Genomic DNA, 11525 nt, shown 5'->3' on the forward strand with positions numbered 1-11525 from the left:
AATTTTTATCTTTTAGAGGTATTAATAGCGTACGCATAGGTTTTCACTACAAAATCAACTAGAAATGGCGCGACAGAGGCCGACGCGTATCCCCACGCCGCATGTTTGACCCAGGGGCGCCCCAGGGTTGGCAATAGGGGCATACATAGTTAAGCTTGACGGTATTGTCATAAGAGAAGTTCAGTATCAATTTATAGTGAATCGTCGTAGAAATGAAGAAATTATAGTAAAAGGCAATTTTGGGTGGGTGTGGTCTATGTGTGCGGGGCACCCCAGGGTTGGTAATGGGGCCATGCATAGTTGAGATTGGCCGTATTGTCATAAGAGAAGTTCAGTATCAATTAGAACGTGAATCGGTGTAGAAATGAAGACATTATAGCAAAAGGCAATTTTGGGTGGGTGTGGCCTATGTGGGCGGGGCGCCCCAGGGTTGGTAATGCGACAATGCATAGTTGAGATTAACCGTATTGTCATAAGAGAAGTTCAGTATCAATTTGAAGTGAATCGGTGTAGAAATGAAGAAGTTTTAGTAAAAGGCAATTATGGGTGGGTGTGGCCTATGTGGGCGGGGCGCCCCAGGGTTGGTAATGGGGCCATGCATAGTTGAGATTGACCATATTGTCATATGAGAAGTTCAGTATCAATTTGAAGTGAATCAGTGTAGAAATTAAGAAATAATACTAAAAGGCAATTTTGGGTGGGTGTGGTCTATGTGGGCGGGGCGCCCCAGGGTTGGTAATGGGGCCATGCATAGTTTTGATTGACCGTATTGTCATAAGAGAAGTTCAGTATCAATTAGAAGTGAATTGGTGTAGAAATGAAGAAATTATAGTAAAAGGCAATTTTTGGTGGGTGTGGCCTATGTGGGCGGGGCGCCCCAGGGTTGGTAATGGGGCGATGCATAGTTGAGATTAACCGTATTGTCATAAGAGAGGTTCAGTATCAATTTGAAGTGAATCGGTGTAGAAATGAAAAAAATATATAGTAAAATACAATTTTGGGTGGGTGTGGTCTATGTGGGCGGGGTGCCCCAGGTTTGGTAATGGTGCCATGCATAGTTGAGATTGACCGTATTGTCATAAGAGAGGTTCAGTATCAATTTGAAGTAAATCGGTGTAGAAATGAAGAAGTTAATGTAAAATAACCTAATAAAAATGAGTGAAAATCTCTGATCCGGCCCCACCCCAACCCCCATAAATTTTGACCCAGGGTTCAGATCAAAATTCCAAATAGTTCACCGTCGCACATATGCTCATAGCTACCATGTGTGTAAGTTTCAAGGTTCGAGTGCTAATAGTGTAGGAGGAGCAGGTGGCCAGGACGGACGGACAGACGGACATAACCACAATATCCCCACTTTTTCTCCGAAAAGTGTGGGGATAATGAAATATAATGAAATTAGCACAATAGTAAAATATTGCACTGAAACGAGCTATATTCCACTAAAAATCGGCCGAAACCAATACGGTGCAAAAACAGTCGAATCGAGTTTTTTCTAGGTTTGTACATGACCTATATTTGTGTATTCCTTAAATCAATTCAGCTTAAAATGCCTTTTAAGAAAAGATATGGCTATAACGGTCCCTTATTGCAAATATATTTTCGTTAAAAGTTATCGCTTCTTATTGAAATATATATTGAACAGATTAAGTATATGGTGACCTTAAGTAGGCAATCTGGATCAGCAGACGATTTATTGCATAAATAAATACATTTCGGAGATAGTCGATGTATAACGAATGTTAAGTAGGGTGTAACGAGTTGACAAACTCAAACATTGAAGCTCACGTGGTATTTACATAGTTACGTTGTTTACACTTTGAGTGACAGTATAGCTTAAATGAAATTGTGCTTAAACTTTATTTGTGTTTGATATGTTTTGTTATTTGAACTACTTGGACTGATTTACTTTTCAATCTAGTTATATGCATATATTTAATGGAATATTTTATAAAACAAAATACGTTATATATTAAAACAAAAGGGATTCAGTTTAAACAAAGATTAACAAAATGGCGACTGGTTCTTTGTGTACTGTCGCAAAACGTTCGCGCATGGTTGAAGACTTTTGTTGTGACACTTGTGCAGAGCTGAAACTTCAAGAATCTGCAGACATTTATTGCGAGACATGTTTGAGGTTTTATTGTAAAAATTGTGTTATGCACCATAATCCATTGTTTCCAAAGCATACGATATTTGACAGGGGAGGTATTAGGAAATGGCCAGTTCCGAAGGAGGTGCGGGATTTTCTCACGAAGTGTGAAGTACATGAGGGTAAAACACTGACGCAGTTTTGCCTTCACCACAGTTATGTCTACTGCTCTGATTGTGTTGTAGCATCTGACAGGTGCGTGACACATCAATGCCTTTTGTTGCTTATGACTGCTCCACACAGGCAACAATGTATCCTACCGCAACCCAAATTCGACGACACCTAAATTCGACGATGTTCTATTTGTATTGATTAAATGGATGATTATTGTCTTGTAATCATTTCAAAGTAATACAGCCGAGTTTAAAATATTATTTTGTGCTATTAAACATTTCATTTTTTCTTTCATTATTTGCTATATATTGCTTCATGTAACTGTTACATCGTCGAATTTGGGTCACACCGGGATACTTATATTGAGGCATTGTTTTTATGTGCAGTCAATTTTTATTTAACGGATAGCTAAGTCCCATTTCAACGTATAAAACAAGAATCCACTGTTATACCTCGAACGACAAATGTTTTGCCTATTGAAACATGCGAGCGTTTTAACATGTCCACCAAATAATATTTGTTTACAGTTCTAGTTTCATGTAACAGTTACTCAGCCATAACTATATAACTTTGGTCTTTACGTGATAACCGGTGTCAATTACCAGGGATTATCTCAAGCCATCTCCAAAATTGGTCATAACGCAGTAAACCTTAATCCGTGGTAAAATTTGGTATTGACATATATTAAATCTCATAGTCATAAATATTATTTATCGTAACTTACATTTATGTAATTATATAATTAACCAATTTTGATAATATAAAACAATTTGTGAGATAACTTCGGGACATGATAGGAGCTTGTTAACATGACGGTAAATACAACTGTAACTGCTGGTTACTGTGTTGGTTAAGTTTAAGGAATACTTTTGAGTTAGGTGCGACCTTAAAGTCGGACAGACGGAAGGAAACGTGCACGTGAAAATCTGTATAATTATGTTTTGTCCTTAAAGGATTTAATTTACTTTCGATTGTTCTTGTCATTTAAATTTGTAAACTTGTTGACAGCATAACATGATTGCACCTTGGTATTAATACAAGTTGTTTGTTAATATCAGCCAGTGCAGGGTAGTGATTCCAATATCTGAGCTGACCAACACGGAAACCACTGACCTACAGGCATTGTCTATGGAGCTTGAAACTGTTCTGGGAGAAATCAAAAGCCTACGAAGCAGCCAGGAGGCCAGTATTCAGAGATTGCAGAGAACATACAAGGAACATGGGGCTTTCACGATAGAACAAATGCTTGTCAATATAAATACTACTATAGATGAATGTGGTAATAGTTATTTGGGTACGTCTGATGAAAATCTGCAATTATACATAAAAGAAGAAATGTGTAGGGGTGTAGTATCTATATTAAATGTTTTTGATGAAAGCACTGTGAAGGAACTGAACGAAATGAAAGAGGAAGTTATTAGCATTAAAGAGTCCATAACATGTTCCATTAATAAATGCACTGACCTTCAGAATGACTTGACACAATACTGTGATATCACGCAGAAACTTGGGGATAATAAAGAGCTGTGTTTTATATTCCGAATAAAAAGTAAAAACCAAATAGAACGGGCATTGTATGTGCTTGGTAAGTTAGACCAGTTGTTGATATGTGTCCAGGGGAAATCTGAGAAAAATGTTCGCATATCAAGTGATTCTTACACACCTGAAATCACAGCCATATGCGTTCTTCCAGATGGACAGGTCATTGTTGCAGACTTCAGTAATAATAAAGTTAAGCTCTTGAACCAGCAGTACCAGGTGGTAGGTTATTTGGGCGTGTCTGCGTATCCATTGGATATGTGTCAAATCACACCCAATTGCGTTGCAGTGGCTTTGAATGATGGTGATGATACAACACATGAGGTCCAATTTATCGCAGTTAACAACAGCAAGCTTCTGACAAGAAGGAAGTTTCAGCTACAGCATGCTTGCACGGGTATCGCCCACTACCATGGTGAACTGTTCATCTGCTCTGGTACTGTACTGTACAAGTACACACTAAGTGGGAAACAGGTATTTCCACTGTATGAGGTGATACAAGATGATACAGGTACGAATCAATTTGAATTCAACCTGTTATAATTACGAATATGTATTCCAAGGTTATTGTAAAACATCATATTAGTAAAATGTTTATGTGTCAATATATTGTTACAACAACAAGAATATCGTCCACTATTATTAATTGATAAACATTAGTATTCTTGAATTTTGACTTTCACTACATGACATGTATGCAATTAAAGTGATTGATTTTTAACAACTTTCTATTGTAATTGGTAACGTAAAAACTAGATAGAAACGTTTCAAAATGGGTTGTTTTTAACATATAATCCGGTTATAAACACTAACCAACACGTCTACAGTCGTAGTAAAACGAAATTGTTCTCCAACCCTTTATACACGGATAATCCGGACAACCGTATTTATCGGTAATATCGGCCGACATATGCAGGGTTATTCGTATACTCGTTTAGCAAAAGTCATTAAAGAATATTGTGTTATTCAAGTCTGATATGCCAGATTTAGCTTTTAATGAATTAAAACCAACTATAGTTTCAAAATCCACAACAAATGACTGGTAAAGTACACGCGTTATTGCAGTATTATGCTCAAACTAGGTATTCTCTCGCGAGTCGACTATTCTCGCGTTATTGCGTGTATGCTATCTGGCAACACATACATGTGCGACCTATTTGTTAAATCTGCAAATTTGTTAAAACAGCTCTTGCTGCCAATGCAAAGCGATTCTTGATAATTAAATGTCTGAAAGTTATGGAGATCATAATTTGAAACCGAAATGTACTAAAATCCATCTTTAAATGAAATTTCCAATTCAACTACTGACATTTTTCGATTTTTTTGCGTACGTATGCTTGCATGTGCTTGGGTCAGATATTCATTGTGTACACACCGGTCCTACTGACCTGTATACTAACGCGAAAGGAATTGTGGGTAGCACTTTTACGAGTGAAAAGTGAAAGCGAAAGTAGGTCAGGTAATCGTGCTTCTGATAAACGCTATCAGTCTAATTAGATATTCAAAATCACATATAAACATAATTAAATAACATTTCTTCTAACAACATTCCGTTTTAAACACACAATTAACAACGATTTTTCTTTCATTATTAACATTTTCATTCCTACGCAGAACTACTTTGGCGGAAGCACAATACCCCAAACCAGGGGAATGTGATGCGTCCTAGCATAGAGGTGACAATAACGTTGTGACGTCACCATCTATGTATAGAATGTCAGACATTATTATTATTGTTTAACTTCTTTCGGTTGCACTCCACTTATTTTTAGTCAGACTAACAATATTTGAATCTGTCGAGTTTAATTGTTTTATTTTTTTCGATAAAATGGAGCAGTGTTAGAAAATTACATTGATATTTATTTATTTGCGTGTCTTGAATTAAATATATTTTAAATGATATCAGCTAAATTGATTGTAGCTTTTCATGGTATATCAGATCATTCATTAATGTTTGATTAATGTATTTTATTTACCGCGGAAATACCCGATGTGATTATAGATTAGACTGTTGCATTTGTTGTGACTACAGTTAAAAATATGTTTTTTTCGTTGTAAAAAAGTAATGCTGGAATTCAGTTATGACAAATGTTATAGTCTATTTAATAATTTATCCAATAAATAAAAATGTTGTATAGACGCGAATGATTATCCCTTTAGAACCTTGAGAATACCGTGTTGAAGGCTTCAATATGCTCACATCGGGGGGATATCTACTATCATCATATGTGTATATTTTACACAACTTGTATTAAAAACTTTGAAAAAATTGCGAAAGTCCTAAATGCTGTTTTATTAATTAATGTCAGCATTTTTAAAGTGATATTATGCGCATTTTTCATTGTTGACTTGAGCTGAAAATAATTAACAGGTCACAAGAGTTAGTTAAAATGTGGTTACTTACCAATTATCTGCAACTCATCTTGCTATCAGTTGTATAAAAAAATATCAAGTATATTCGATATTGTACATGACTGTCCATGTACTCTAATTAAAATGATCCGTAAAACAGAATTGTGTGTTTGTGTCGTATGAATAAATCTGCACTAAAACTAAATTTAGATATACATCGTACATGCATGATCAATTGTTAAACGAAAGAACGGTTGATATTCAAATGCATTATTTTTCTCTTTCCGGGATATTGTTTTATAATGCTGATGCTGCATTAACAAATATAAGTGTATATAAAGTGAAAACACCAAAAATAAACAACGGTTGCGATAGACACCTATAAACATAGCATTTACTGTTAGATGCGCATAATACCACTCAAACAACTTCTCTCTAACTAGCAACATGCATTGGAGGGTTGGAGAAACCTCCAAACATTGGGGAGGCGGTCCAGTTTCTGTACTGGGAACATTAAGGGGTTCGTTGGAAAGGGTTGTTCTCTCCTGTGGTTCCGAAATATTTTACAATTACAATTAACATGGTGCGTTTTGGGGGAACTTTCATGTTGATGTGAATGCTCGAGTTTTGTCTCACTCTCAGTTTGTCATGAAATCAGTTTAACCAATTCCGCCGACGACGACCCAGAAATCCCAACAGTTATTTGTTTCTTTCTAAAAACTTGAGCTAATTAAAACATAAAATAAAGTAAATATTTATGTACTTTAATGACGGAGTTTAACAAGTGACAGAGATGGCAGAACGCAAGGTCCCGGCTCTGAAAAGAATAAGATTGTTAATGTAATGAATTTTGTGTTAAATATTAATGATAATAATAAAAAAACATTATTAAGCAACAATACGAGTATTATTTGTATGTTGTGTTTTTATGCCCCGGTAGGGTGGCATATAGCAGTTGAACTGTCCGTCAGTATGTCAGTCAGTCTGTCCGTCCGTCCGTCCGAAAAAAACTTTAACAGTGGACATAACTGTTGCACTATTGAAGATAGCAACTTGGAATTTGGCATGCATATGTATCTAATGGAGCTGCACATTTTGAGTAGTAAAAGGTCAAGGTCATCCTTTAAGGTCAAATGTAAAATTTATGGCGTCTGTCCGTCCGTTTGAAAACTTTAACATTGGCCATAACTTTTTCAATATTCAAGATAGCAACTTGATATTTGGCATGCATGTGTATCTAATGGTGCTGAACATTTTGAGTGGTGAAAGGTGATGGTCAAGGTCATTCTTCAAGGTCAAATTTCAAATATATGGCGTCTGTCCGTCCAAAAAATTTAACATTGGCAATAACTTTTTTAATATTGTAGAAAGCAACTTCATATTTGGCATGCATGTGTATCTCATGAAGCTTCACATTTTGAGGTCAAGGTCATCCTTCAAGGTAAAAGGTAAAAAAAAATAATTTCAAAGCGGCGTTCTCAAGAAGCTGCACATTTTGAGTGGTGGAAGTTCAAGTTCAAGGTTATCCTTCAAGGTCAAGGTCATCCTTCAAGGTCAAAGGTAAAAAAAATCAAAGAGGCGTTCTCATGAAGCTGCACATTTTAAGTGGTGGAAGTTCAAGGTCAAGATCATCCTTCAAGGTCAAGGTCATCCTTCAGGGTCAAAGGTAAAAAAATAATAATATCAAAACGGCGTTATCATGATGCTGCACCTTTTGAGTGGTGGAAGTTCAAGGTCAAGGTCATCCTTCATGGTCAAGGTCATCCTTCAAGGTCAAAGGTCAAAAATAAAATTAAAACATTCAAAGCGGCGTTCTCATAAAGCTGCGCATTTTGAGTGGTGGAAGTTCAAGGTCAAGGTCATTCTTCAAGGTCAAAGGTAAAAAAAAATTCAAAGCGGCGCAATAGGGGGGCATTGTGTTTCGGACGAACACATCTCTTGTATTTTTTAAATTTCGTTTGTATTTAGATTGACATTAGGTTCATAAAAGGTAAGAACGGTCGCAAATTAAAATGTAATACTAATATACATACCTCATCGTAGTGGGCCACGTGAACGAATCAAACCAACTAGATTGGAATGAACGCTGTTCTGGCATTTTCTTCCCGAATGTACGCCTAGGAAAAGCAAAATTTCGAGGCTGATTAGGAATACTCATTTTGAACATTAAACTATTACATATATGATATTGTTTCAATGATTTCTTTTCAAATAATAGTTATACTTAGAGAACAAAAACATTTTCAATAAAATTAATGTTTTTTACGAGTATATTTACTAAAAATTGTTTAAGTGGTAGTTACCTTTGAATTAAAGCGGTCAATTAAAATTAAACAAATAGCATGTTCTTAATCAAAACACCGACAGTGCAATCACGGAAATAAACAATAAAACAATAAAGCAATTACCGCCATGACATTTACCCGGGCCCCTGGTTTATGAAGCTAACAAAGGATATTGACCCATAACTATCACTAGCCGAAATGTTGGGGAGGCGGCCGCCGCCCCTGCCGCCCCATTACTAACGCCCCTGAGAATACTTTCCTGACACATTTATGAAATAGGCCAGCTGCTTTAAATTTCTTTAATATGCCAATACTTTGTAATCATGTGCACATGTGAAGGGAATCTATAACTGCTGCATATAATAACATCAGTTGATACTTTCATATTTACATATTAATTGTACTGTGTAATTGTTTCTATCTGTGTATATGTCCTACACGTTATTTCTAATAAACAAGCAACATTTCAGCATATCAAACATGTACACATTAAACTGATACATACCTTTTATGTCACACTAAAATATTAATTACTATTGGATGTAATGCAATGTTTAAGATGTGTAATAATATATTTATAACAACACATATGTAATACAATACGACTAGAGTATGTTTATTAAGATTCACATTAATCCTCTATCTTGATGTAATTCTGTTTTGCAGATATCAGTTGCGCTGTGAGTCCCGCAGGGGACAGGCTGTACATGGCATGTCTACACCCCGAGTCATTTCTCCTCACCCTGGCCAGTGATGGAACACTCCTGTCTGTCTTTACAGAATCAGACCTAGCGCCAACATATGTACATGTTACCCCTGAAGGCCAGGTGTTGGTCTGTGCGCCGGACGGTATAATACAGGTGGACAGGGAGGGGGAGAGACAGCTGGACATTCTGGTTCAGGAGGAAGAGGGTGGCCTGTATGACCCACTGTCAGTCTGCTACAGCCGCCTCACATCATCTATCATTGTGGGACGAAATGGGAATAGCATTCTGGTGTTCAGAGCGCTATAAATGTCTTGTATATTAATATAATATGTGAAGTTTTATGCGTCTTAACTTGGATTTGTAAAGTGGTGTTTTTTTATATATATTATATTATATTATAGACGCGTTTTGATAATTGCAAAAAAATGTATTTTTGTACAAATATTTTTGTTAGGTAACACAATGCTAAGTTATTTTTTGACCATCAGAAATAAATGTTATATGTAATACAATATAACGTGCTATTTTGTGATAACAATTATTTTATAAATGTTTTTACTTGACAATGTGTCAAAACATGTGCATGCAATAAGAAAAGCACTTTCACTGTAAATTAAATATATGTACATAGATATACATGTACGTGATACATGCACTATTTTTCGACTGTCATTTCTACATACATATTAGAATTGTATATTGGTTTATAACTTTAAAACATTACAAATTAATTTAATGTGGTATGAATACTATTTAGAAGTTAAATTTATCATGTGGGGTGAAAAGATAATTTTGTCATTAAAACACCTTATTTCTAAAAATTTCTTAAGTTAATTCGTAAAATGTGCTTATCTGCACTTCATTTATTTCATGCATTTAATCTAGAAAAGTTTTTATGGTTTACTTCAAAATTTATAAATCTTTATGTGAAGAGTTCAATCATTAATCTTTTACTTATAAAATTGCTCAATTATTAATTGAGAAGAGCAAAAATATATATGTTTAAAATTGGTTTCCAATGCAAGTATACACTTTATTAAATTGAAGGCAGAGTAATATGTTTCTAATAAATTATAAGAACATTTAAATCCCTAGTTAGAGCAATATTTTGATACCTCTTAACAAGTCAATTGTTACATATTTAAAAGTTTCTCTCTGAAATATACGCGCAGTTTTGCGTTCATATGATGGTCATGACTGAACAATACAGAGGTATATTTGTTAGTCTAATGAATCAGGCAAAAGTTGAAAGTATACAAATGATTCTCATTGAAAGAAAGTAACATAATTAATTGGTAATAAATTCATTGAATGTGTTTGGAACTCATAGAAGTTTTGTAATTCTGATTATTATCATTTTGTCGTAAGTTTCATTGAACTTTAAATTGCGATAATGTACTCTTGAACAAATTAAAATCTTATTAAATGTAATCTTAGTGTCCTATTTACAATCAAGATTGATTTTACGCAAAAACAAAGCCACACCTCGTCTGTACGTAGGTACAGCTCAAGTTAAATTCTAGGCAAATGTGTATGATAATTATTATTATTTATTTCACTATGGTACATAATATTATCAGAATCATGACTTTTCTTGTGTTTGTCTTACACAAATGTAAATTTAGAAATAGAAAAATATTGATCACGTATGTATTATTGCATTGAGTATTTAATTGTTTGCTTCATTTAGACTTTTGTTAATAATTAACGTTGTGAAATTACTGTAAATAATACTTTAATAATGAATGTTTTTCGAAAATGTTATGTATATATTAACATTATTTTAACACATTTATGCTGTCTGAATAATTAAATATTTATAATTATTGTCGTTGTTTTGTTACGATAAAGCATATTATACTTACTAAGTTATGTTCGTCACCCAATGCATATATAAACAAGTGTTCTTTTATAGAGAAGTATACTCGCTTTTATGTTGGTGATGTATATTTGTTGATCCAAGTTTGTTGTTTCACTCTTGTTAATGTACATAGCTATTCATGGAGTGGAAGTATTGTTGTACGGTGACAATTTGTTGCTATGGCAAATAAAAAGAACTATATGATTTTGTTTCATTCTTTAATATAACTCCAGGAATAAAGCTTGTCTTTAATGTAAATTATTAAACTTAACTAAGCACACGGTGCACCTTTGTGAGCTTCTGTGATCGCAATATCATTTAAGATTGATTTTTCAACAGTTCAATCTTCATGAAGTCTGGTCAGAACATTGTTACCCATGATATATCCGTCGAGTTCGAAACTAGGTCATGTCAGCTTAGATTTATTGTAATAGGTCAGATAAAATAAAAATATTTGGGTTTTCCCTATTATATCTCACCAAGTTCAAAACTGGGTCGTGTGGGGTAAAAAAACT

The 11525-nt window shown here is 34.7% G+C and overlaps 1 protein-coding gene across 2 annotated transcripts; it reads left to right on the top strand.

The window, feature by feature from the left end:
- Positions 1–1693: 1693 nt before the first annotated feature.
- Positions 1694–11214, top strand: LOC127838893 (uncharacterized). 2 transcript variants are annotated; one of them, XM_052366956.1, is made up of 4 exons: positions 1694–1791; positions 2204–2347; positions 3325–4316; positions 9109–11214. In XM_052366956.1, exons 3-4 carry the CDS (start codon positions 3395–3397, stop codon positions 9453–9455), a joined length of 1269 nt encoding a protein of 422 aa, XP_052222916.1. In that variant the 5' UTR covers positions 1694–1791; positions 2204–2347; positions 3325–3394; the 3' UTR covers positions 9456–11214. The 2 variants fall into 2 exon arrangements, with proteins under 2 accessions (XP_052222916.1, XP_052222915.1); XM_052366955.1 differs by lacking the exon at positions 1694–1791 and having other exon boundaries at positions 1806–2347.
- Positions 11215–11525: the final 311 nt, after the last annotated feature.

This window comes from Dreissena polymorpha, chromosome 7 (assembly GCF_020536995.1).
Source record: "Dreissena polymorpha isolate Duluth1 chromosome 7, UMN_Dpol_1.0, whole genome shotgun sequence".
Lineage (NCBI taxonomy): Eukaryota > Metazoa > Mollusca > Bivalvia > Myida > Dreissenidae > Dreissena > Dreissena polymorpha.

Bases quoted from the DNA above. Each gene is read 5' to 3' on its own strand.
- LOC127838893 (XM_052366955.1), top strand. From the start codon at position 2,013: ATGGCGACTGGTTCTTTGTGTACTGTCGCAAAACGTTCGCGCATGGTT. The intron at 2,348-3,324 runs GTGCGTGACACA...TGTTAATATCAG, and splicing joins TGTGTTGTAGCATCTGACAG to CCAGTGCAGGGTAGTGATTC. The intron at 4,317-9,108 runs GTACGAATCAAT...TCTGTTTTGCAG, and splicing joins GGTGATACAAGATGATACAG to ATATCAGTTGCGCTGTGAGT.